This window comes from Coturnix japonica, chromosome 23, assembly GCF_001577835.2.
Source record: "Coturnix japonica isolate 7356 chromosome 23, Coturnix japonica 2.1, whole genome shotgun sequence".
Taxonomy (NCBI): Eukaryota; Metazoa; Chordata; class Aves; order Galliformes; family Phasianidae; genus Coturnix; species Coturnix japonica.
The window spans coordinates 3908568-3933255 of record NC_029538.1 but is presented as its reverse complement, the minus strand read 5'-3'; the positions used below and the strand labels follow the sequence as shown (position 1 = coordinate 3933255).

General features: G+C 59.2%; 1 protein-coding gene across 3 annotated transcripts; it reads right to left on the bottom strand.

Moving 5' to 3' along the window:
* Positions 1–552: 552 nt before the first annotated feature.
* On the bottom strand, positions 553–23867 carry DLGAP3 (DLG associated protein 3). 3 transcript variants are annotated; one of them, XM_015883232.2, is made up of 12 exons: positions 23554–23867; positions 10813–10901; positions 7096–8191; positions 6162–6367; positions 5373–5439; positions 5017–5251; positions 4289–4629; positions 3920–4005; positions 2974–3398; positions 2696–2787; positions 2455–2598; positions 553–2099 (listed from the first exon to the last, which is right to left on the bottom strand). In XM_015883232.2, exons 3-12 carry the CDS (start codon positions 8131–8133, stop codon positions 1881–1883), a joined length of 2853 nt encoding a protein of 950 aa, XP_015738718.1. In that variant the 5' UTR covers positions 8134–8191; positions 10813–10901; positions 23554–23867; the 3' UTR covers positions 553–1880. The 3 variants fall into 3 exon arrangements, with proteins under 3 accessions (XP_015738718.1, XP_015738716.1, XP_015738717.1); XM_015883230.2 differs by having other exon boundaries at positions 5373–5487; positions 23554–23866; XM_015883231.2 differs by lacking the exon at positions 23554–23867 and adding an exon at positions 19792–20018 and having other exon boundaries at positions 5373–5487.
* Positions 23868–24688: the final 821 nt, after the last annotated feature.

Here is a 24688-nt window from a genome sequence, read left to right as displayed (position 1 = left end):
CATCATGACCCCCCCCTCTTCCACCCTACAGACCCCCCCCCACCCGTGACCGCCCCACGCACATGAAGGTCACACATAGAGCAGTTAAAGGCGAGCCGGGTGCCAGCCGTGCCCCCATAGGGAGGTGGCTGCTGTCCCGGAATAACCAAAATGGTCTTTTTTTTTATTAATTCCTGGAGGTTTGTTACAATAAAAACGGAGCCACGTGTCACGGTCACTGTACAGTGCTGGAGGGCTCGGGGGAGCTCAGGGTGTCCCTGTGCAGGCACAGCTCTAAAGCTACGGTGTGGGGGTGGCAGGACTGGGCTGTGGGGTGAATGGGGCTGGGAGCTCCATCCCTGCACCCCCCCTCCATCATCCTTCACAATGCCTGATTCCTACTGGCCCCACAAGAAGTGACACCTGGACCTTTAGCACCGCTTCTCGCCGGGGCACAAAGCCCCCCCCAGAATCATTGCCCTGCTCTTGAGACCCTCCCAAGTCCCCACTGTGAGGAGACATAAGTTGATGCCCCCCAAATCCTGCAGAGCTGGTTGTGGGTTTGAGGAGTTGCCTGGCACCTATAGGAACTTGAGGCACTGGCATCCACTCCACCTGCCACCCACCCATGGGGAGAAAGGGAGTTGGGAAGGGCAGCCCTTGGAGGGGTCACAGTGCAGGCAGATGTTCCCTGGGTATGGGGGGCGGTGGGAGCAGGCAGCTGAGGCTGCTCCCCGTGGCAGCCCCTCACCAAGGGCCAGCAGCATGGATGCGCTGTGTACCTGCCCTGTATGGGCTGTGCTCAGGATGGGGATGGGATGGATGCAGCCTCATCTCCAGATCCCCTATGGAAGCTGCCATCAAGGAATTCATGGCTTCAAAGAATTCCTGTAGCATAAACGCTGCATCCTAGGCTGTTCCCTGTCCCCATGGGGCACTGAGGGCTCGACAACCCCATCCGTGGTATCCCATCCTTGCAGGGCACTGTCAGCTCAGGGAGAAGGGAGGCTCCTTCCCCACACCTACAGCCCTGTCCCCATGTGCAGGGGGACAGCACCATACCTGCTCCGTCCCTGCACCAAGGTCCTGCATAAGCATAGGAAGGTCTCCCCAGCACTGCTGCCTTGCTCGCACACCTGTATCCAAACTGCAAGATACAAGGGAACTGACTGCCCTGTCCCCATAGTGTTCCCATGCAACTGACTGGGAAAAGGGGCAGGAAGGGCTTGGAGAGCACAGTGCTGCTGCTCAGTGTGAGAGATGCGGGTTCAGCTCACTGGGGCCAGAGGACCTGCTGCTCTGGTCCAACCCGCCCTCCAGAACACAGCTCTGGTCGTGTGCAGTTTCTGTTTTATTCCTTAGGTAATATTTATATATGGATATAGGTCGAGGACTCCTGGGTTCCCCACAGCACCGGGGCAGGAGGCAGGGAGCGGAGCGGGGCTCCAGCTGGGCATGGGGCTGGGGGCTCAGGGGTCCGTCCCCACAGCCATGGGATTGCACTGAGTTACAGAGAGGTGGGGGGGGCCTGCCTGCGGCCCCATCCCCTCCCACCCGGCAGGGCCGGGGGCTGGGGTCACCTCTCCTTTGGATGGGATGGGGACCAAGGAGGGGGGGGGTCAAGGAATAGAAGAGCTGAGACACGGCCCCAAAGAGGGCAGGGGGAAGGAAGAGCCCTGGACCCTGGGAGAGACGGGCAGGGGCATGCGAGCAGGGGGGCAACGGGATGGGGCAGAACCGGGTTGGTGCTCATTCACCGTCGGATCCATGAAACGTCTACGATAGAAAAGAGAGAAGCTGTGAGTGGGCCAAGCGCTGCCCCCCAGGGTGTCCCCACGGCCCCTGATCACAGTGAGCGATGGACGCGCCGTCCAGTCCGGGTAGAAAAGCCGAGGCCGCGGTCACAGCCGGGTCTGAGCCTCGGGGATGTAGATCTCGATGCTGTCTGCGCTCTCAGTGGCCGAGTTCTGACGGAAGGAGGCGGCTCGTTTGGCTGCCAGGAGCCGTTTTCGTGCCTCCTGCCGCTGCCGGTCCACCGAGTCCAGGGAGCGCTCCTTCACCGGGTGCACCTTGGAGCGAGGCGGCTTCTTTGGTATCGGGGGAGGCACCTTCTTCTCCTCCTGCACAGACAGCGGGAGAGCCTCGGGGTGAGCTTGGGACCGACCCCGAGTCTCCTTTCCACCCGCCCCCCCCCGCCAACGTCAGAGCAATGAGATGAGGCTGTGCCGTGCATCCCTCCGTGCAGCTGCACGTGTGCAGGATCGTGCCTGGCCCTTGGCACACGGCTCTGCCCAGAATCCAGCTGCAATATCACAGCAGAGGAATGGCCTCATTTCTTTCCTGTTCTTTGTTTTTCGAGTGTTTGCTAAAAGCACCCTCTGGCTCCGCTGGCGGTAACTCTACAGCAGTGGTTTGGCCACAGATGTGCTTGGGGATGAAGAGGAAAGGAGGGACGTGCACAGCACCAGCCCTTACCTTGGGCTCAATGATCTTCCACCCATTGGCCTTGAGCTGCTGGAGCTCCGCAAACTTCATGCTGACATCCTCAATGGAGAGCTGCAGCAGGTCCCAGAAGCCGGCCAGGTCTTGGAAGGTGGGCACTGGAAATGCATTGGGATCCTGTGGGGACAGTGAGGGACCACGTTGGTCATATTACACACCCAGGACACCCACTGTGCTGGCAGTGGGTCACCACCCCAGGGTGATGTTCACTCACCATGTTCTGCTGGCAGAGTCGGTAAAACTGCTGCACCTTCTGGGACATGAGGAGCTGAGCACTGCCCACAGCGCTGCGGATCTTCTCCAGGACTGGCAGTGTTGGGCAGAAAGCAGACAGTCATATCTCCAACAGGGACACAGGCATCCCCTCCCCACCATTTGGGATCCCCTACATCGATCCCAACCTCTTGACCCTCCCTGACCCAGGTGGCACCACTGGGATGCTCCAAGGGTGAGAGCAGCACGGTGCAGCCCTGGGTACCCGGCCCCACTCACTCTCCTCCGGCAGGTCGTAGTCCTCAGCCTCCCTCTCCATCTGCTGGCACCAGCCCTCCATCTTCTCCACCTCGGCCTGCAGCAGTTTGATGAACCATTCCCCATCACGGTGGCAAGGGGAGGCACGGCCGGAGTCAGGCAGGCTGCGGGAGCCCCTCTCCACCCAGGCATCACGGCGCGGCACCTCCACCGCATCGTACTGCATCTGGTAGTCCTCCCTGTAAGCCCACTGACCCTGTGTGTGCACTGTTTTGTACACGGCGTATTGCCGGCCGGATTCGGGCTCCGAGGAGTGTCGCTGGAAGGGACGGCCAAACTGCAGAGCTTTGTCCTCAGTGGCCACGGCCAGCCCTGCGAAGCCCTCCAGCTCCAGGTCTGCCTGCACACCCGCCGTCACGCTGTTGGAGCGCTTGAAACGGGCACGCCTGGGACAGAGAGAGTGTGTGAGGATGTCCCTACCCATCCCTGTCCCCATGGGGGCACCATCCTGGGGCTGAGGACACCCAGGGACAGCCCTGAGAAGCTGCATCTTTCCTGTCCCTCATTTCCTGCACTCTTAGCCCGTTTCCATGGCTACCTGTACTGGATGATGCTGAAGGATGCAGAGCAGTGTGCATCAGGGTGGGTAAGCACACTCCCAGCCCTTGTCTACCCCTGGGCAGGTTCCAAGCTGAGCCCCAGCAAGCAAGACCCCAACACAGCATGGGAGCAGGGGATCCTCTTCCCCAGGTAGCCCCTTACAAGCAATGAAGCGTGAGAGGCAAGGCCAGATTCTGCCCCTTATGGGGACAGAAGGCTCAGGATAGGGATGGTGCTGAGCTCTGGGAGCATCAGATGAGAGAAAGTGATGCATGCAGGAACTGGGTCAGCTTAAGAGGCCCAGGGGGGATCCAAATGGAGAAAGCCACTGGCCAAGGAGCTTGGCAGTGCTCAGCTTGGGGCATACCTTTTGTCTTCCTCCACCTGCACTCCGATGGAGTGGAACTCCCTCTGGCTCCGACTTTCCGTGTCCGAATCAGAGACAGCCTCAACCTGCCAGGGACAGAGGGAGAGCATGCTGGAGGGTGGCCCCATACCATGGGCATCCAGTGCCTAGAGAAGGCTGCACTGTTGGGAGAGTGGGTGTGCACAGGGGTGGTATTATGGCCACTGTGGTGGTACAGGGGGTGGCATTAAGGCCACACAGTGGACATGGAGGTGGCATTAGGGCCACCACGGAGGCACAATGGAAGCAAAGGGACAAATGGAGGACTCTGAGCATGGCTTGGGCAGACTGATACCCACATCTCAGCCCACCTGGAGGAGCGAAGCCCACCTGCACACCAATGGATGGTCGCCACTTCCTCTGTCGAGCCAAGCTCCGCAGCTCCTCCCGCCCAGGGATGGCCTTGATGATGAGCGTGGAGGGTTTGGGGGCAGTGCGGGGCTGCACGGGTGGCAGTTCAAGGGACACGGTCGTCACCTTGGAGCTCTCCAGGCTCTCTGCCGAATTGCAGCGGGCCGCAGCATCTTTGGACCAGGCGGGGCCACGGGTGACCTCGCTGGGCAGGTAGCTCTCGTGAGCAGATTCGGTGCTGCTCTGTGCGGTGACGGAGATGAGGGGCTTGGCTTTGGTTCCTGGAGGGATGGGAGGTGGAGCTTTTCTGTAACTGAAGGCTGTTGTGGGAGAGGCGCAGGATGAAAAGGTGCGTGAAAACAGAGAACATTTGCTTGTTTCTTACCGCGAACAGGCACCCTGGGGAGCAGCACCCACCCCCTCCCACAGCAAGGGGGCCAGGCATGGATTTGGGGCAGCCCTGCAGGATCTTGAGCAGCCATTTGGCCAATTTATCTCTAGAAAGGGACTGGAAAGTGGCCCAGACCCATTCATGCAGCAAGGTGCAGCAAAGGGAAGCAAAGAACAGGGAAAGAAGTGTGGGAAGGACAGCAGAAGGATGCTGGGGGCATGGTGGGGGGCATCCCATGGTGCGGCTGAGCCATGAGCAAGGTGGGGCTGCATGGGGACCCTCATGCTGCCAATTCCTCACCACCCCCAGGACTCACAGGTGCCAGGCTTCAGGATGCTGCTGGTGATGGGTGGCCCGGCAGGGGCTGACATGGAGAAGAGCGAGAGGCAGTCGTCGTCCTGGGAGCAACCCGCCTGGATGGCCCGCAGGTAACTGTGGCTCCGCATGCGGAAGCAGCCGGGCAGGTCCAGAGCCTCCACGGCTTGCGACTCCACCTCACCAAAAACAGACTCACAGACAGCCTCAAATTGGTGGTTGAGCTCGTCATTGATCTGTGGAGAGCAGTGGGTGATGCTTGGGGTGACATCCACAGCATCCACCCTCCATCCCGGTGTGAAGACAGACCCATGGCCCCAGCACAGTGCCAGGTGACAGCTGGGACAAGGATCCTACCTGGCCAGTGGTGAAGGAGCGTCCGTAGCCCTGCCCCCGAGGGAGCATTCGAGGTGGCACACCGCAGCTGGGACAGTTACAGATATATGAATCAGAATAGTGCCTACTTGCAAACCTAATGAGAGACAGTGGGAATAGAAGGGATGGAACCAAAAGCAACACAGTCAAGCCAAGCATTTGGAAACGCAGCCACAGCAATGGACCCACAAGCCCCACTTGCCCACTGCAGCTCTTGCAGCGAGCCCTCACCACTGCCTCTACCCTCCTGGCAGAGCTGGAGGCTTTCCAGGGCTGCCGCAGGTGGGGCTGAACATAGCTCTCTAAAATAGTCGTGCTCCATGTGCCTGCCTGGCTCCTTGCCCTCTGCTTGGGTTTGGCATGGAGATGCTCAGAGCAGGCTCCCTGTGCCAGCCCCAAGGTGGAGCAGCCCCTGGCAGGGTGCTGCCGTGCAGGGCTCCGTGCACAAGCAGTGGCAATGAGGCGCATGCAAGCTCCCCACTGGGGTTCTGCACCCATGCAGGCAGCGTGCAGCTGCAGCAAGAGCTCCTGTCAACCAGCACATTGCAGAGACATCAAGTGCCCAGCACAGGGTCGTCACCAACCCAAAAATCCATCCTGGGTGCCACTGGTACAGAGCCATCAGGAGAAGGGAAATTCCATGCTGTGTGCAGTGGGGATGGGGACACTCCCAGTATTTGGGAACGCTGGCTGTAACCTCCCTGCACATGTGCCCTCTCTCTGTACGTGCCTTCAGCCCAGCTCCCTCCCGCAGCCCAGCAGCACCCTTACTTGCTCCTGGCCTGGTCGGCGCTGGAGGAGCGGCGGTAGCTGTCTCTCCTTGTGGCCGCCCGGGGTGACACTTTGGCGCTGGCATCCGAGTCGGCGCTGTCCTCATCCCCCATGGCCTTGATGTAGCTGCCACTGCGCATCCTCCGGCAGGGGATCTCCCCATCCTTGCCCACCGCCGGGTACCCACTCCATTCGTCCTGCGGCACCTGGGGTGGGGAGTAAGTGTGGGTGTGCACAGGGGCACACAACAGCCCAAGCCCGGCACCACTTTTCCATCCTCCCTGCCCCAAACCCTCCTGGCAGTCCCAGCTGCATCCCCTGCTTGTCATTTCCCACCTTGTGGCCCCCCCGGCAGTCACGACCAGGCCAAATCCCACCCATGCCAGAATGGCTGTGCCACTGCTACACACACTTACCAGGCTGCAGTGGCACAATGTTGTCCCCAGGCCAGGCAGGATGGTGGTGGGTCCAGTGCTCTGCCCTGATACCCCCCGCTGCCACCCACCCCAACATTGCTTCTCCCTGTCTCCTTCCCCCGGGAAAGGGAGCGAAGAGTTAATTAGCTTTTAATTGGAAGGGAGGTGACCTAGAAGGGAGCCTGATGATGTGATGGGACTGGTGGTGGCACTGGGCCAGGCACACACCAGAATAAAAGCCCAAAAGAGGGAGAGAACAGAGGGTTGTGAGGAGCCTGCGCAGCTAGAGCTGCCTTGACCCCAAACCACGGACCAGAAGATGGCAGAGGAACTTGGTACCACCTGCAAGGAACCCTGCAAGAAACCCTGCAAGGACTGAGGACACCACCAAGGCCCCCACACCACCCCAAGCCACCGGGATGCAGAGACACAGCCCCAGCTCACCCCATGGCATCACCATGACATCACCAACCACAGTCCTGAGGAACAGCAGCACCTGCCCTGCCTGTCCCCCTTACCTGCAGGTACTGGTAGGCTCTGTCTTTGGCCTTTGTCTCCTGAAGCATCAAGGTTTTCTCCGTGCCGCTGGCGCTGGGGTAGGCTTCGCGGGCTTGGCTGACGGTCATGGTGTGCCAGGCACTCCTCTTGACCGTCTGTCCATCCAGAGACATAGACATCCCGGCACACGCCAGGCATTTCCCTTCCCCGCCGCTCTTTAGACTCTTCAAAGTCAAGTCTCTGAAGGCACTTTCGGGAGCGTCCACGCAGTACTGGGTGCCCTGGTCCACGGCGTGCCGGCCGGACACCATATAGCTGCTGTCGCTGTCCAGGTTGTCATCGGAGCTCCACCAGCCCATCACCTTGGTCCGGTGCCGGGAATCCACCTTGCGATCCTTGCTCTTGCTGCGCTTGCCGTGACGGGACTGGTGGTGGTGGTGGTGGTGATGGTGGTGGTGGTGGTGGTGGTAGCCGTCCCCGCGGCCGTCCATCTTGGTGCCGTTATAATCCCGCTTGGCGGGCGCCTCCAGGGAGTGCGACTTGGCAAAGAGCTTCTGCACGGAGTGGACGAGGTGGCGGATGCGGCTGGGGCTCTCACTGCGCGGCTCAGCGCCGCCGGCCCGCGGGTACTGCAGCGTATGGAAGCCGTCGTGGTGCAGCGGCAGCTGCTTCTCGAACTGGTCCAGCAGCGTTGGGGGCAGACGGTTGATCTTGCTGGAGGGGTGGGCGGTCGCCATGCATTCGTCGCAGGAGTCGTAGGGCTGCTGCTGCTGCTGCTGCTGCTGTTGTCCGTGGTGCATCCTCGGGAAGGTGCTGCTGGTGCTGCCGGAGGGTGGATCGCTCAGGGGACCGCACTCACCGGCTGCACTGGGGCTCCGCACTGGGCAGAAGGGATGCTCCAGGGAACACGGCTCGCTGGGGCTGAGGAGGTAAGGCGGGCGGCCGTCGGGGCCGTGGGGGATGTAGTCGGTGGGATGCTCGCAGTCCTCTGGGATGCAGCGGCAGCGGTGGCCGGAGGAGTGCTGTGCCTGGCTACGCTCCCCATGGTAGCCCTTCATGGTGTCAGCACCTGCCCCGTAGCCTCGGCATCCTGCAGGGCTTTCCCTGCGGGCTCACCTGCGGGGACAGGCATGGGCACATTGTCATGTTCCCATCCAGCTGCTCAAACCCCCATTCCTACTCAGGCAAAATGTTCTGGCTTCACAGGGTCAGGAAGCACCCATCCAGCCTTGCTGAGCCCCCCAGCCCCACACAGTGCACTGGGAACTGCAGGGCTGCCCAAGGAGATGCGAAACCATGGGGATTTCTAAGGGAAAGCAGCAGCCTGCCTCAACGCATTCAAAGCAGATCCTTAGTAGACAGTGCAGGGGGACATTTCGACATCATGAGAAACTTGTTTTCTTCCCTGGCACCAAATATTATGACGTGTTTTTCCATTAGGAAAACTGTTCTGGCTGCGTTTTCCAGCCGTTGCGATTCACCGAGCCACTAATGAGCTGAAGCGGGGGGTTGGGGGGGCTGCTCTGTGCTGACATCTCCATCCCACCCATCCTCCCACCATTCCACTATGTATTGACACCTCACGTTCCTCCAGTGCCATCCTCCACCACCCTGTGCCCACTGGCAGCAAGGACATGGAGCAAGGAAAGGCATCGCCACGCATTGCCATCCCCATGCATTGCCACCACACACACATAGCTGTCATTTAACCATTTCTGAAGCAAAATACAGAGCATCACTTCATACCCCTGTGACGGCAGCCCCGGGGCTGGCTCTGTCCTTGCTGTGTCCCCAGATGCAGTGCAGGGCTACAGAGAACTCCAGAGACATGTGTGCCCTACAGGGATTTGTCTTCCTTACAGCCCCTCAAAGGCTCTGCCTTGGGTATGACTATAAACGAGGAAATTACTTACTCTCCAGTGTAGCTCAGCTAATTAACAGGCGTCAATTAACACCCTTGTTATCATATTTAGGGAGGGTGCTGTGGGCACCTCAGCTCTGCAGTCAGGCTCAGGAAAGGTGGAGCAGCCATGGTGACCTGTATGGGGACAACCCCTGGGGACAGCAGGGATGAGCAGCCATGAGTTGCCACATTGATCCCAGGTGGAGCAATGGGATGGAGCAATTTGATGGGGAGCAGGAGGGAGAAAAAGGGGAACCCCTGGGGTGTACTGAGACACAGAGGCTGTGCCCACTGAGCACCAGGAGGGAATGGGGACTCAACAACTCTGAGTACAGCATGGTCTGGTGGCTGCAGGCACTGATGGCAGCAGGGAGCATCCCCCAGCTGCCCCCCCAAGCCTCTCCCCTTGCCTTTCTTCCCAACATCAAGGCTGCATCGCTTGGCCCTGCTCATCTCCCTCCCGCCCTCACAATCTCACTCCAGATCTAACAAGGCTCCCTAATTGCTGCATCTTAAATGAAGGAAGCAGCAGCCTGCTGGAAGAAGAAATGCCTCTGTCCTCCTGGGAAAGCTGGAATGAGGCATGGGCAAGAGGCTGGGGGGGTACGGGAACAAGTGGGCAGTCAGCAGCAGGACAGAGGGATGGGTGGATGGATGGATGGATGGATGGATGGATGGATGGATGGATGGATGGATGGATGGATGGATGGATGGATGGATGGGTAGTGGCTGCAGGATCCCTCCCAGCCCCGCCTTTGCCTCAGGCTGAGCTATCATCTCATGTTCATCGAGGGAAGTGTTCAGATGAAGCAAATATTGCCACGGTGTTGGGAAGAAGGAGTCAAAACAGCTGAGCAGCCCATTATTAGGAGCAAGGCAGGCTTTTGTGCTCAGGAATGGGAGGAATTAAACAAAGCAGCGTGCTGGTGAAGCAGTGCTGCAGCTTTCCTGCAGCCAGCAGCAGTGGGATGGGGATGGGGACAGGGATGGGGACTGGGATGGGGATAGGGATGGGGATGGAGCACTCCCATGGGTCTCAGCATGGACCATGTGCCTGGATCACTGCTGTGCTGCCATGCACAGTGCATGGGACCCGAGGGAAATCTCCCATCCCCATGTCCCATCACAGATTCAGAAAAGGCAAAAAACACCAGACCAGTCTGAATTTTGTGCCATTTAACACCAGGGTAATTACCACCATTGGGAACCTACCGCCCACACAATTATGTGCTAGGATAAACTGGAAGAGCGTAATTACCATTACAAATAACTCACTTCTTGCCTTTATTGCATCCAAAGCCTGGAGAAACTCCCATCAGCAATTCCCCTGCCACCAACTTCCCTCTGACTTTTGCTTTTCTGGCATTTCTCCCCACCCCAGGGTCAGCATTGGGCAGACTGGGACCCATCACCCCGGGCACTGTGGGGCTCACCCAAATTCCACCTCCCTGTTTGATTTCCCACAGGGGCCCTTAGCAGAGACAGTTCTGCTCCCCAGAACAGCACAGTGAGATCTCAGCCTTGGCAATGCCATGATGATGCTGAGGACTGTGGGGATGTGATGCAGCCCCCACAGAGCCCAGACCCCCTGCATCCCTGGTGGAAAGGAGACAGGATTGCAAACACCACTGCAACACTCAGGTCTGACAGTGTTAGAATCATAGAATTACTAAGGTTGGTAAAGACCTCTAAGACCAAGTCCAACCACTGACCCATGCCCACTAAACCCGTACCCACTACACCCACTGAACCACATCCCTCAGTGCCACAAAATGAGGTTTTTTTTCCCCATATTTTCAAGTCCAACCCCAAAAGCCAGCATCCCGGCACTCACCGCCCAGCGCTCAGAGGGATGCTGTCCTCACGTCCTCATGTCCTTACAGCCCGGCGTCCCCTCCAGCAGCACGTCCTGGGGCGAAAGTTCTGCAGGAGATGAAGCATAAAGAGGAAGAGTGATTGTCCCCAAAAAGAGCCTGACCCAAATAAATCCCTGTGGGTTTTTAGCAGCGCATCCTTCCCTCCTCCAGCCGAGGAGCACCACGGCCAGCACAGCCTTGCACATGTTTGGCGCAGCAACGCCCCAAACCCATCCCCAGCCACATCCTCTTATGCAATTCCCTGCCAGCGGGCGCTGGAGCTGCCCAGCATCCTCCTCAGCACTGACTTTGATTTGCACTGGAGCCGTCCATATGCTCCACAAAGGCTCCTCCTGCCACCAGTGAGAGCAGAGTGGTTTTGTGCGGCCGCTCGCCCGGCAGAGATGCGCAGCGAGCCCGGTCCATTCTGCTTTGCAAATTAGCGACAAGTTTGCCAGCGCGGTTCCTGCTGGGGATTTTTATGGCTTGTGATGAAAGTAAGAGAGAACAAACACGCAGCTTGAGCTCCCGGCGCCGCGTGCGAGCTGGAGCCTGAAAAAAAAAAATTAACGCTCTTCCCACTTTTGGAGCTGAGCAAATTTGATCTACAGTCGTTGGATGAAAATAAATACGGAATAGCGCCAGGTCGCTTCCACCTCGCCTTTCATCTATTTACTTTCCCCCCCCCCGACCAGTTGTAAGAGAGAAGGATTGCAGAAAGCAAATATTTTATTTTATGACTAATTAGCCCGTTATTTTATTAGGCCATATTAGTAAAATTTACTCAGCCTGACAAAAAAAAGGTGAGGGGGTAGGGGGGGGGGCTGGGAAAGGAATCACCTAATTTAGTGCGTAATTCTGCATTGAGTAATTATTTTCTTAAAAGTGGAATTAGCTGAAAGCAGCTCACAGATATTTCATTAGTTGCGTCAGGCCGGAGAGAGAGAGTGTAATTAGTCAGAAGTTTGTCATTCCTGGAAGTAATTACTTCAAAAGGAAAGGGGAGAGCAGCCCTGCTTGGCTGCACGGAGCTGCCAGACCATCTCCCATCCCCAGAGCCCACCCTGGCCCTGCTGGTGGGGGAGGGCTGAGCAGGACAGGAGCAGTGCTGGCTCCTGATGGCGGTGCAACATTCATCATGCAGCGATGAGAAGATTAAGGTTGGTTGGGAGACTGGAGCAGAGAGATGGCACCAAGCACAGCTGGGAGCACAGGGTTTGGGGCTGCCCAAGGGGGCTTCGCTCTGTGCAGAGCTTGGGCCATGCAGGCCCTGCTGGGTGCTCAGATGGACAACCAGAGGAGCCCCAAGAGAAGCCAGCCTGGGGCAGAGAGTGAGCAGGATGTAAAGATCACAGCCAATGTAATGCAATCAAGAAACCAAATTACCGGTAATGAAACAAAAAGCAGAGAGCGGAGACTGCCTGGGAGGGGATGACGAGGGGTGGGAACCACGTGGCTATAAATAAGGGATGCTTTTTTAAAAAGTCATGAAGGACAAATATCAGCTGAAGAAATGTAAGTGTGAGCAGTGCCAGTGAAAGCCATTGGGGCATTGTGCTGCCCACATCCACGTGGTGCCTTGAAGCACAGGAGCTGCTCCAGCCCTGAGCACTGCTCAGCATCCCTGGGCTGACCACAACTGGGTGACCCCAAGGAGCGGCATTGAGCACTGTGCTTCCCATCCGACCTGCTCCCGATGCTAAGGGCAGGTCGTTTGATGGGAGCCATTGATTAAGCACATGATTAGTTTTGGCACTGGCACCGGTTGCCTGACAGCTCCTTCTCCCAGTGCTGGGGAGAGTGAGCGCGAGGTACTGCCTCTGCTGATGCAGCGGTTGGTGGGATGAAAAATCCTGCAATGCAGCACTGCTTCTTAATGAGCCATTTGTCTTTGAGGCTTCTTGACTCATTACCATGCCGGGAGAGGGATGGGAGTTGCCCCCAAGTCCCCATCTGAGCAATTACTCCTTGAGTAGAGCGAGGAAATACTGCCATGCCGTGCTCCAGCTGCCGGGGATCCCGCGCGGCCGCCAGCACCGGGATCCCCACCATCACTGCTGGCTGCTGCTGCTGGAGCTAGGGGGAGGGGACTGCCAGGTATCCACCAGCACTGTATGCCATCGCTGGAACCCTGGGGGCAGCTGGGGCCAGAGCATCCCAGTGTGGAGGAGGGAGACCAGCAGACCCCCAGTTTGTGAGCAACCTGCTTCACAGGCAGCAAAACCCCTATAAATGGGAGCTGATGGGGCTGGCAGGGAGAAGACAGCTGTGGTGAACACCCCATGGGGACACTGGGAGCCACTATGTATACAACAGGGGACAGAGAGGGCCAGGGGACAGAACCACTCCCCAGTGGGGACATCTTGAAGCCACACAGTTCCTCTCAATGGATCAACCAACGGTACCAGCACAGGGGCCTCAGGGTGTTGGGAGGAGGGAGTAATTAAGGATGAGTGAGTAATTAGGACAGAATTAGGCTGGGAAGAAAATGTACCTGGGCAGCAAAGCAGTGCATGGTGGTAGTCCCACAGCTCAGCCCTTCTTCACCATACAGTAGGAGGATGCACTGCCAATGCCCTTCAGTGCCACCAACAAACCAATTGCACGGGGCTCCCACACAGTGACCATCACTACTAATACCCACAGAGAGCTTTGCTCCCACAGCCCAGCAGGATGAAGAGCCAACGCGCCCAATATTTACCCACAGCAAAGGGGAGGACACAGTGGATATGTCCCCAACAGTGTGCTGCCCCAGCCCAGCGCCCTCAGAAGGATGTGTCCTATGGTCCTCCTCTCTTTCCAGGGTCATGGATGTGGGGAACCACACGATGTGCAGAAGAATGAGTTGAACTCCAGCAGCTCCATTCCAACTGCACCGCAGCTCACCCCATTTCCAGCACAGGGAAATGCTGCTCCTGCTTCAAAGCCACTTATCTCCCCGACCACGCGGTGTAATGACTTAAGCTGGGGATCACTTCAAAGCAGCTTTCACGAGCTCAGGGCACACAGCCGTGCCAAGGGGCTGCTCTCTGCTCTGCTTCCCCCATCATATGCCACCCCATGCCCCAAACTGCCCCCATCCAAAAAACCCTGGTAACACTGACCCTGTTCTGCAGCTCACGATGCTATTTCCAGCAAGCAGGACCAGCAAGTGAACAACAACGATCCCACTGTCCCCACCAAAGGACACTCTGTGCCACTGCACCCCACCTTCAGCTGCAGCCCCACGATGGGATGAGACCTAGATGGGCACAGAGAGCCCCGAGCAGAGCACAGCACCGCTCACCAACGAGGGCCTGAACTGCCGCTTTAATCGATGGGCTTAATTTACAAAGCTGATGAAAACCTAAATATTTAAATACATAATTCTGCACAATGCTCTTAGTGTGGGGCAGAGCGCATGGCTGGGGGAGCACTGGGCACAGTACAGCCCTGTGCCAAGAGGATGGGGTCACTCCACTGGGACCAGTGTCCCCATTGCAAGCATTACAGGGGTGGCACAGGGCCAGGCTGGGCTGTGCATGGGGTGCTCAGCTCACCCTGCATCCTGCTCTGCTGCAGCACCTGAGCGTCCCACCATAGCAGAAGGAAGGGGAGTACAGTGTGAGATAGTGAGCTGCAAAGGGCAGCACGAGGGGCCCGCAGAGATTACACCCCTGAGAGTCCTGCGACAAGAGCTTAGAGATAAAAGAGATTTACAGGATTTACCAGCAATACAAATTGCATATTTAATTTTAGCTGCAGGGGGCTGAGCTCGAGCAGCACATGGAGGTGTGCGGGTGCTGCAGGGCACAGCCTGGACAGCCACGAGGCCGCTCCCCAAGGGTTGCACCCATGACATCCACACACAGCCCTGGTTTTGGGGTTGCTCACGGGTACCTCCTGACCCCCAGCGCAATGCCTGTGTGCCAGCTCAGAGGTGACACTTGGCTGCCTCCTGCTTTGCCATGCTCCCTTTCATCCCTGATGAAGCTGTCCCTGGAGGAGGCTGTTTGCCATCCAGGGCACAGTGACTGGAGCTGGGGACAGGAGCAAGAGACAACCAGAGCTGAGCACCCTCTGGGGTGGGATGGAAAAGCTCTAAAGAGGATCAGGACCCCTCTGCAAAGCAGGATCAAGGTCAGGGGCCAGGCACACAGCCCCTGAGGCCTTGGGGACAGCTGGTAGCCCCAGCACAGGGTCCCCATGGTGCCACCCAGTGCGCACATCCTTCTTCCCCACTCAGTGGGTGCGCAGAGCAGTGCAGGGACAAGAGAAAGGGAAGGACGGTGGAAGATGAATGGGGGAGTCGAGAGGCTAATGGCATTGTCTGGAAAGTAGGTCGTGTGCTGAGCAAAAAGATATTTATATCAAAGCTCGTTCCCCCGCAGAAGCTCCAAGCTGGGCACAGGCAACACTATGAGCCCACAGCTCTGTGTACCCCAAGGCATCCCCTGCTCCAGCCCTAGGCCCACGAGGTTGGCACCCACAGGGGCCCCAGATGGGATCCTGCAGGCTGTGCTGCAGCACAGGATGGAAATTAGGGATGTAAAATGATCCCAAGTGGGATCTGCTCCTTTTGCTGAGCTGGCTGATGGCTGCTGGAGTCGCATGGGGTTATTTTTCATGTCTCCTTTGTGAATGTGTAACAGCTCCCCAATGAACCCCAACACCACAGAATCCCCACAGACTGTGTTACCCCTGTCCCAAGCCGCATCCAGGTCTCAGCCTGGTACCCAACCCCAGCCACATTCCCTTTTATAGGGGGAGATGCCCCATGAACCGCACACAGCCCCAGGTCCCTCCTTCCCATAAAAGCAGGGACTGTCTCAATGCACACACTGCAGCCAAGGTCCTGCTGCTGCCAGATGTCCTGCTGCTGGGTACAGGGATGTGGTCCCCACTCATCCATCCCCATCCCACACCCAGGCACCTTTGGTCTGTATAGCTGGTGCGGTTCCGTTTCCCATAATAGCTGCGTCGGCTGAATTTACAGCCTTGCTCCAAGTTATTAATAATAATGGCCTCTCTCTTAAGTAGGGCTTTTCATCTGTCTCAAAGCCCTTTCCAGAGGACGTCTGAGGCATTATCACCATTTTATTAGCGTTTCAGTGGGCAGCAGATGAGATGGAGAGGAGGAATGCCCAAGGAGCCCTGGGGATGGGGACCCTGGAACAGCTCCATAGGGCAGCAGGGGCAAAACATCCCTTGGCCACCACGTGCAAAGCTGCTGCTGTGATTTACATGGGTGGTGAGCCCAGGTCCCACCATGTGGATAAATCCACATCAGGCAGCAATAAAACAGTGTCACCTCCTCGGTAATCCACAGCATGGTGACAAATAGAGGGCCACAGCACTGGCAGGAGACTCCCGTGTTGGCATGAATAAATCCCAACCCTGTGGCAGCAGGACTGGGGTGTAAATCCTGTGCTCTGAGCAGAGGGCACCCATGGGTGACACAGGGCACGGGTGGCAAAGGGTATGGCCATGTCCCCATCCCTGTGAGCACAGAGAACTTGGCACATGGGACCCATAGCAACCACATGGGAGTGGGGACATTCCCCTTGTGTGTCCCCATGGACCTGCATATCCCCATCATCACCCTGCGTGTCCCCATGGCCTCATGTATCCTCATTTCCCAGCGTGTCCCCATGGCCCCACACAGGGCAGCACCACTCCTACACACTTCTCCCCACAAATCACACCGGGGCCCTATGGGCAGATTTATTTCCTTCTAAAAGTGCTTTGATCTGAAGTTATTTTTTGTTTACTAGCAACAAGGTATTGTAAATACATCTTTGCTGATAATTATAGAGTCTGGGCGCACACCTTAATCTCCATAAAATATCAGATGCTACAATTTGCCTGATTTAATGAGATTGGAGGCTGATAAGCCGCTGAGGTAAGCTGTAAACTTGGAGGGGAGGAGGAAAATGACTGCAAATACTCTATAACGCCCTCCTCCTCCCCCCAGGTGCCATACCCAGACCCACAGCCCCAGCACTGCCCACCCCACAGCAGCTCCCAGGCAGCGCCCGGACCGCACGCAGCAGCTTCACGCAGCGATGGGCATTTAGGGCAAACGGTGCTTTTATACCATTTACCTCATTAAAACTCCAAAAGCTCCGAGCAGAGCTGAGGCCGTGCGCCACGTGCTGATGGAGGTGTGAGGACAGGGCGGTGGGGAGGGGGCAGCCACTGCTGTCCCCACGTGCCCCAGTTTACCCAAAGGAAGGTGTGTGTAGGAACAGGGCACAGCCACGTATGCCAGGGCTTGGGGTCACATATGGGCATGCACATGTGTGTGGGCACATGCGGGGGTGTAGGGCACAGTTGTGGTGCCCAGAAGGTGAGAATGATGGCACCCCATGCTGCACAAGCACATATGTGCGTGCAGGTGTGACCATGTGCATGCATGTGCAATTGGGTGCGTGCATTCCTGGTACCTCTGCTCACACCAAGCACAAGGTGGGGGCTTGTCAGAGTCCATACCAGAACATCAGGGGAGGGGTCCTGGCCCCAAAAGGGGACCCTCAAGCACAGTGCACTGTGTGTCCAGGCTGGGGTCCCCCTCCTGCAGCGCGGGGGGGGGGGGTTGCCTGGCATGCAGCAGGCTCTGCTCCATAACGAGCACCACCGTTTCCACAGCAACCTTAAAGGCCTACAGCTGCCGCCTCGCTAACGAACCTGCGCCGGTGCCGTTCCCAGGGGATGCTGAGCCCCAGCCCATTGCCCACCACAGCAGCCTCAGGCTGGAGCATCCCCCCATCCACCCAGCTGCCACCCACCCACCGTCCCCCCAGCCTTATACCCCTCTGCACACAGCCCCAGGGTGCAGTGGGACCCCCTCCTCCCCATTGGGATGGGCACCTGAAATGCCCCCACTGCCATCCGTAGGGCACCACAACCCACAGATGTCAACCTGATGGGTTAATTAATTTCCTTCTTCTTCAGGCTGTTATCAGATGGGATACAAACGTCACCTGAGACTGTTAATTGGGCTAATTATTCCAGGTTCAGGTTTGGAATAATTAGTTACTGTTGTCTCCATCCTTACTTCCACTATTCTTCACAAAGGTCAGGCGGTTGCCAGCTCCCAACGTGCCAGGAGGGGTTGGGGGGCTGTGGTGGGGACATGTTGAGCCCCCCCAGGCTGTCTGGGGACAGCAGGCACAAGGACAGCACCTGAAGCTGCCCCCATGCTCCAGCACTCGCTGGGGGTGACATCCCAGTTGGGTTGGAGACAGAAGGACCCACCCAAAGAACACTGCACTGCCTCATCCCCCGCTATTATTAGCCCTCGCTAGCCTCCCTGGGAGCCATTTGCATATTTGATTGCAACTCCGAGGCGGGGCAGGGCCCTTCAATCAGCCGCTCCCGCAGCCTCATTTGCATGGTGTGACATTTTGTGCCCGGAGTGCTGACACTGTCACAGTGAGTGGGGACCAGGCTTGGATGTGGTACGGCATCCCCCAGCCCCAGGCACACCATGTCGGGCAGAGCACACACCTAAGGACCAAAGCACCTCTCCAGGCCCCCAAAACAGATGGAGCTTTGAGTGTCTCGTGTCCCCAGGTGGCCCTGCCACACTTTCCAACCCAACCCATGCCCCATCCCCATCCAACCTGCCCAGCAGGTAATTAGCAGTGGGTGCACAGGGTGTGGGTGTCTGCACAATGGAGCTGGCTGCCCATCCTGCCAGCCCGGCTGGAGCTGCTGTACATCAAAGGGCAGCGGGGAGCTGACATCCTCATGGTGGTGGGGGGCTCCTGATCTTCAACACATCCCCGGGGGGGACACACAGACATGATGTGGGTTGTCCCTTTTGGCCACGCAGTGTTGGGTCTGATGACCGTGCAGCTCGGCCACAATGGGCACAGCATCACGGACAGCTCCCGGCCACCATAGAGCCACCTCTATGGCCACTATCAAACCACAGCCATATCTCCATCACAGCCACCACCATGGCCAACACAACACCCTGCAACCCCATTGCAACCCTCAGACCCCGACAGCCCCTCTTGTACCCCTGGCCATGGAGGCTCCAGGTGGCTGCGGGTGGAGCCAGGAGGCCCCCAGGGCCCTGAGCACTCAGGTAGGACCGGCATGGGCGCTGCCACAGGCCATGTCCCAGAACGCCCTCATCTCAGCATCACAGGGTACACGCTCAACAAGAGCAAACAACCCGAGGTGAGGGGTGGGACTGAGCCTGAGGATGGCGGGGATCAAGAGAGCTCTGCTGCATCCTTCCCTCCTGCCTCAGTTTCCCGGAGCACACACCAGAGGTGAAGGCATGATGGCAGGGGAAAGCTGCACACAGAGATCCGGCTGCCATCAAGAGGAGTGGAGACAGGCAAAGCTCAAGGAGCAGCTGTTGGCACCGGCTGTGCTGCTCACGACAGCGGGGCTGTCTGGCAGGCAGGCACACAGGGCTCCCGGCCCCATGCATGGAACCAGAGCACATGGCAGAGTGCAGAGCTATCACCCAGACACAGGAATTTACTGCTGGAGCAGGAAAGCCCTTCCAGGATGCAATGGGTGGGCAAACACACCCCTTCCCAAAACACATTGGGCTGCCCACTCCAAACGTGCAGCACAGCATCTCACACACACAGCCCGCTCCCTCCTGCCCTGCACCACCAACAGGACACCCAGCACAATGTGGCACAGAGTGGGCTCACCTGAACATCCTCATGGACAGCACTGTGTCTGCGTGGGGGAGCACACCATGAGCTCAGAGCCCAGCCTCAACGCACACAGCCCCAGCACAGCACAGGGCTGCAGGGGAAGGGAGGGAGGAGAACCTGGCTCGTCTGGGTGAGGGCTGGCTGGGAGCCACACGCTGCACACCAAGGTGAGCTGGCTGCCAGCAAAGGGGATTCGGCCAGGAAAGGGTTAGGAGCAGCGCTGCAGTGGTGCGAGCTCCGGCTCAGCACCCAGACCCGGCACCCCATCCTCCCTCCCCGCACCCCACTCACCAATCCCAGCTGCTAAGCCACAGAGTTGCCCATCCCCTCTCTATCGGAACCGGCAGATGGAAGCACGGCTGCGGTCCGGTTCGCTCTCCTCCTGCAGAACCCCTTTGGGCCGCCCATGCCGGGGTGAGGCCGGAGGTGTCCGCAGGGTCACAGCCACCCGGAGCCGAGCGGTGGCCACGCTCCCAACCAGCACCGGCACCTCCGAGCGCTGTCGGCGTCTCCGCTCTGGGGACACACCTCCACCACCCCCGCACCCGGCCACGTGCCCGGCAAGGGCTGCCCTCCCCCGCACACCCCCGCTCTGAGCATCGCTGTGCAGCGACAGACTGACACACGGCCCCGTGTACATGGATGGATGGATGGATGGATGGATGGATGGATGGATGGATGGATGGATGGAGGCATGGCCACGCGTGCAGGTGGATGTACATGCAGCACTGTGCACCCCCTGCATCCCACTGCCCCCACAGCGCTGCTGTGCACCCCCCCACCCACACACACTGCAGCAGTACCCCACACACTGCACACGCAGCCTTACCCCTGCTTTACCCTGCACACCCCACACTTCCCACACACAGCCCTCACCCCCACAGCTCCCCCCGCACGCCCACACCCCCAGCCCACCTGCACCACCCCCATGGAGCTCTGAGCAGAGCTGTGACTGCTGCCATCCCTCCATCTCACCCTGACCACGGCCACATCTCAGACCCACCACCCCATACCAAGGACCAGCTCAGCATCCCCCAGCAGAGGGTCCCAGCCCCAACACAGCACCAGGGATGGCACCTCCAGCTTCCCAACGCAGCACCCCCACACTCCTACAGCCCGGCTGTTCTCCAGCTCTGCTCTGCCCACCACAAACTCCAACTGTTTCCAGCCCCAGTGGCTCCAGCCCACCGAACTGTGGGGTTAAGGCCGAGCTGCCCCCCCCGGTGAGCACCGAGAGCTGGCAGCTGTGCCACAAACATCTGCTCTTCTAGTGGCCCCATGATTCACTGGTTATTAATTGGGGTTTGGCAGCGCTGGGATCTGTTTGCATCCCCTGGCTCTGCTGAGAGCAACAACTCGCTGCTGACAGGCGGTAGGTGCCAGAGAAGGAGCCAAGAGCAGCAATGCACCGGGCGCAGCGGAGCCGGGCCAAGATGGGCACACAGTGCTGGGCACGGGAGCAGTGCAGTACTATGATGGGTGCCAACAGCAATGCCAGGAGCCCAGCACAGCTCCTGGGGCTGCAGGTGGTGGTGGGGAGGCAATGCCTCAGCTCCCACTCTTGGCAGCATCACTGGGTGCTGTTGGTGCGTCCTTGTGAGTTCCCTGCTGCAAACAGCACTTTGTTTATGTAGGGTCTCCTGGATGCTCCCATGAGCAGCTCTGAGCTGTTCAGGCACTGAGAACTGCAGAGCTCGGGCGGCATCAGACAAAGGCTTTGAAAAGCCTCCTCCAAAGAGAGCCAAGAGAAATATGAATTCAGAAGCTGATTAGAAACCATGTCATGGCTCGTTCCAACTCCAGCATTTGGGGAGGAGTGAGCTGGAGGGGGGTGGGGGGAAACGTGCAAAATCTAACTGGGATTTAGGGAAGGCTTTATGCACGGGGAGGTGCTGAAGCACATCTGCTTGCAGGGTGGGGGACACCAGAGCACCCCCGGTCCTGCAGAAAGCACAAATTAATTCTCTTTAATCTGACGGGCACCAGCTCTGCTGCCACGTGCGGCTGCCACAGCTGGCAACAAGCAGCCCAACCCCACTGCGCTGTGCCCCCATCGTCAGCACTGGGTCTGCAGAGCCCCAGGGATGCTCCGATGGGCACAGAGCTGGTCCATAACCCCAAGGACCGCTCCACGTTTCCCCATCCCATCATGTTCCCCACACTGCAGGCTGTGTGAGGGATGCACCATCCGCCTCCATCCACCCATTGCTGGGACCCATCCACCTGTGCATCCCGGCCCCCCCTCCTGCAGCACGTCTGCTGCTATTCTTAGCTCCCAGCCCCGCTCTCTCCCAGGCAATGGCATCGTATATTACTATTATTACTCTCTGCCAAAGGCTCGGAGCAGGCAGCCAGGATCGTGGTGGGGCTTCCACACCCCTGTTGACCTGTCATTCGGTCCCTGCCGGGGTTTGGGGCTCTAAATGCTATTTCAGGAAATCCAATTTTATGGTCAGAAGATGCACATGCCACCCGTTCTGCTCCCAAGCTGAATCCAGGCCCTTCGCATCGCTCTCCTCCAGATTTTAGCTTTGCCCATGATAGAAACAAGGGCCAAGAGTCACCTTTGGCTCCAGATCCCAATTTCTGCCTCGGTGGGATCCAGGGTTTCAGCTCAGCAGATCAAAGAGAAGCGAGCGCCTGCAAAACCTGGAGCTGGAGCCCCACAGCAGCACATGGGCACCAAAACCACAGAGCTGGATCCTGTCCATGCGGGAGGGCACAGCCATGGGGACCCCACAAATGGGCTCTGCCTTAAGCTGCCAATGGGGAGGCAGAGGAGGAGCCCCTGTGCACCACAGCATCCCTCACCCTCCCCTCCAAAATCTGCCACCAGTGGGGTCCTGCAGCCAGGAATGATGCTGCCCCACAGCTGGGCAGCTCTGCACTTTTTGATGGCAATTCTTTTCCTTCCAGCCCTGCCAGCACTTGACAAAACACTTTGGAGAAGGGATGTTATGCCTCGTGTGCTCAGCTCCCAGCAGCAGCGCCCGCGGCCGCGTGTCCTCAAAGGCCGCGTGTGGAGGATGCTCAGAGCTGGGAGGCGAGGGACTGAGATAGACAGGAAATGACATCCATTTCCTAAAGGGGAATCTGCACTGCCGGCCGAATCCTGCCCCCATTTACAGTGAGGGCAGCCTTCAGCTCTTGGCCTGGGCTCTGGTGGGGCTGCTGTTGCCCATGCATGACTCCAGCCCCTCCTGTATGTTTGGGACTTTTTGCTCAGCCCCATGAGGGGGGTGACATGTGGGGCTGAGTGTCACAGGGTGGGAAAGCTGAACAATCCCAGGTTTGGCACAAGGTAGAGGAACTAAATCTGATTATCCAGGGGAAGGAAGGCTAGGAGAGAAGAGAGGGACCCAGATCCCCTGGGATGGACCACAAAGCCTGGAAACACACTGAGAGCCACAGCCCCACGGCAGCCCCTGGCCTGTACCCACCTGGTGGGATACAGCTGCCATACAGCCCCAGAGCCCTCATGCTGCCAGCTCCACGACTGCCGAGGAGTGAGACCCCCGAGCTGGGGGGGACTGGGCCTGTCCAAACCCCATTTGAGCCCTCAGAACCAGGTGAGAACCAGGACCACGTCCAAGGGATGGCTGCATCGATGGCACAGCCTCCCGTGCCCAGGGGGTGGGTGATGCTGGATGCTCCATCCTTGCCCTTCCCATCGCTGCCCCCACGCAGCAGCACCGAGCGGCCCTCGGGTGGGCACCGAGCATCCCACTGCGGTGCTTGTGAACACCCCGACCCACCCGGCAGCCCCCGGCTCCGCTCCAGCCCCAGCTCATCCCCAACGCATTAGGGGATGCAACACCGACCCCGCAGCTGCGCTGACACCGTCCCCCGCGGGATACCGCGCAGGGAGCGGCTGCGGGAACCGAACGGGAGGAGAAGCAAAGGGGCGGCCGGGAGCACCGCGAGCATCCCCCGGCCGCGTCCCACCCCGGGCACCAACCCCGGACAACCCCCCCCCGATGCCCACCGAGATGCCCCTCCGCAACCACCGGCTCCCACCCGTTACCCCCGGAGCCCCGCGCCCACCGCCCTTACCCCTCTCCTCCGCCTACATCCCGCGACCGGTGCCGGGCGGTCCCCCGACGGCCCGGAGCTGCGGGGCTGGGCACGGCTCGGCCCGGTTCGGTTCGTCCCGGTTCGGTTGGGCTCGGCTCCGCGAGGGCCGGCGCCCCGCGCGTGGGTGCGCGGCGGGAGGCAGCATGCGAGTGGCGGCGGCCCCGCAGTGCAGAGCGGAGCGGAGCGCGGCCGCCGAGGCGCAGCCAAGACGCGGCGGTGGATTTTCCACGGGAATCAGAGCGGGAGGCGGCGGCGGCGGCGGCGCAAAGATGGCTCCGGTGCGGATCTGCCGCCGCCTCCCGGCGCCCCGAGACCCCCCGCTCCGGTGCGGATCAGCGGGACCGGGAGGGGGGAACCCCCCGCGCGCCCCGGGGGTCCCTCCCACCACCCGGGACCCCCCCTTTGCCCTCCCTGGAAGCCCCGAAGGGCTCAACCCCCCCCAAACAATGCCGGCAGCAGCCGCCCTCTCGCAGAGCCCTGGTGCCTGGAGCTGTAATTTGCTAATAATAATAATTACAGCAGGCGCAGGGGACAAGTGCAGCGGAACAATGGGGCGGGGAACGCCTCGCTGTGCGCCGTGGCGGCGGTGGCACAAAGTGGCAGCTCCTTGTCCTGACCCCAAAACCACCCACCGGTCTGGGCACGGGGCGATGGCACGGCCAGGGTGAGCTGCTGGGGCTGTTATTGAGGGGTTTTGGTTTTGCCCTTTAAATTGTTGGGTTTTTAAAGCAGCCACATCCCAGAGCTCTGTGCCCACATCCCAGCACTGCGGTCCTTGGGCCGCTGTCACCCACATGGCTTGTCACAGCATCCCAGGTTACAGCAGCCCACTACGTCCTCCCAAAGCACCTACCGTGCCCAGAGCCCTGAGAGGGGGCTGAGACCCCCAGGTGTGGGGCAGCCCGTGCCTCATGTACCCCCATCCCCTCCATCATCCCCTCCCAGATCCCCCCGGAGCCCACCCGGCCGCAGAGCAGCGCCCACCGCTCACGTTCACACGGTGCCGGGGACGCGAGGCAGCAGCAGAACGAAACGGGGCTGGAAAACACCATCTGCCGCCCCCGCACCGCCCACGGCCCCGCACCGCATCTGCCGCCCCCGCCGAGCGAGGGGG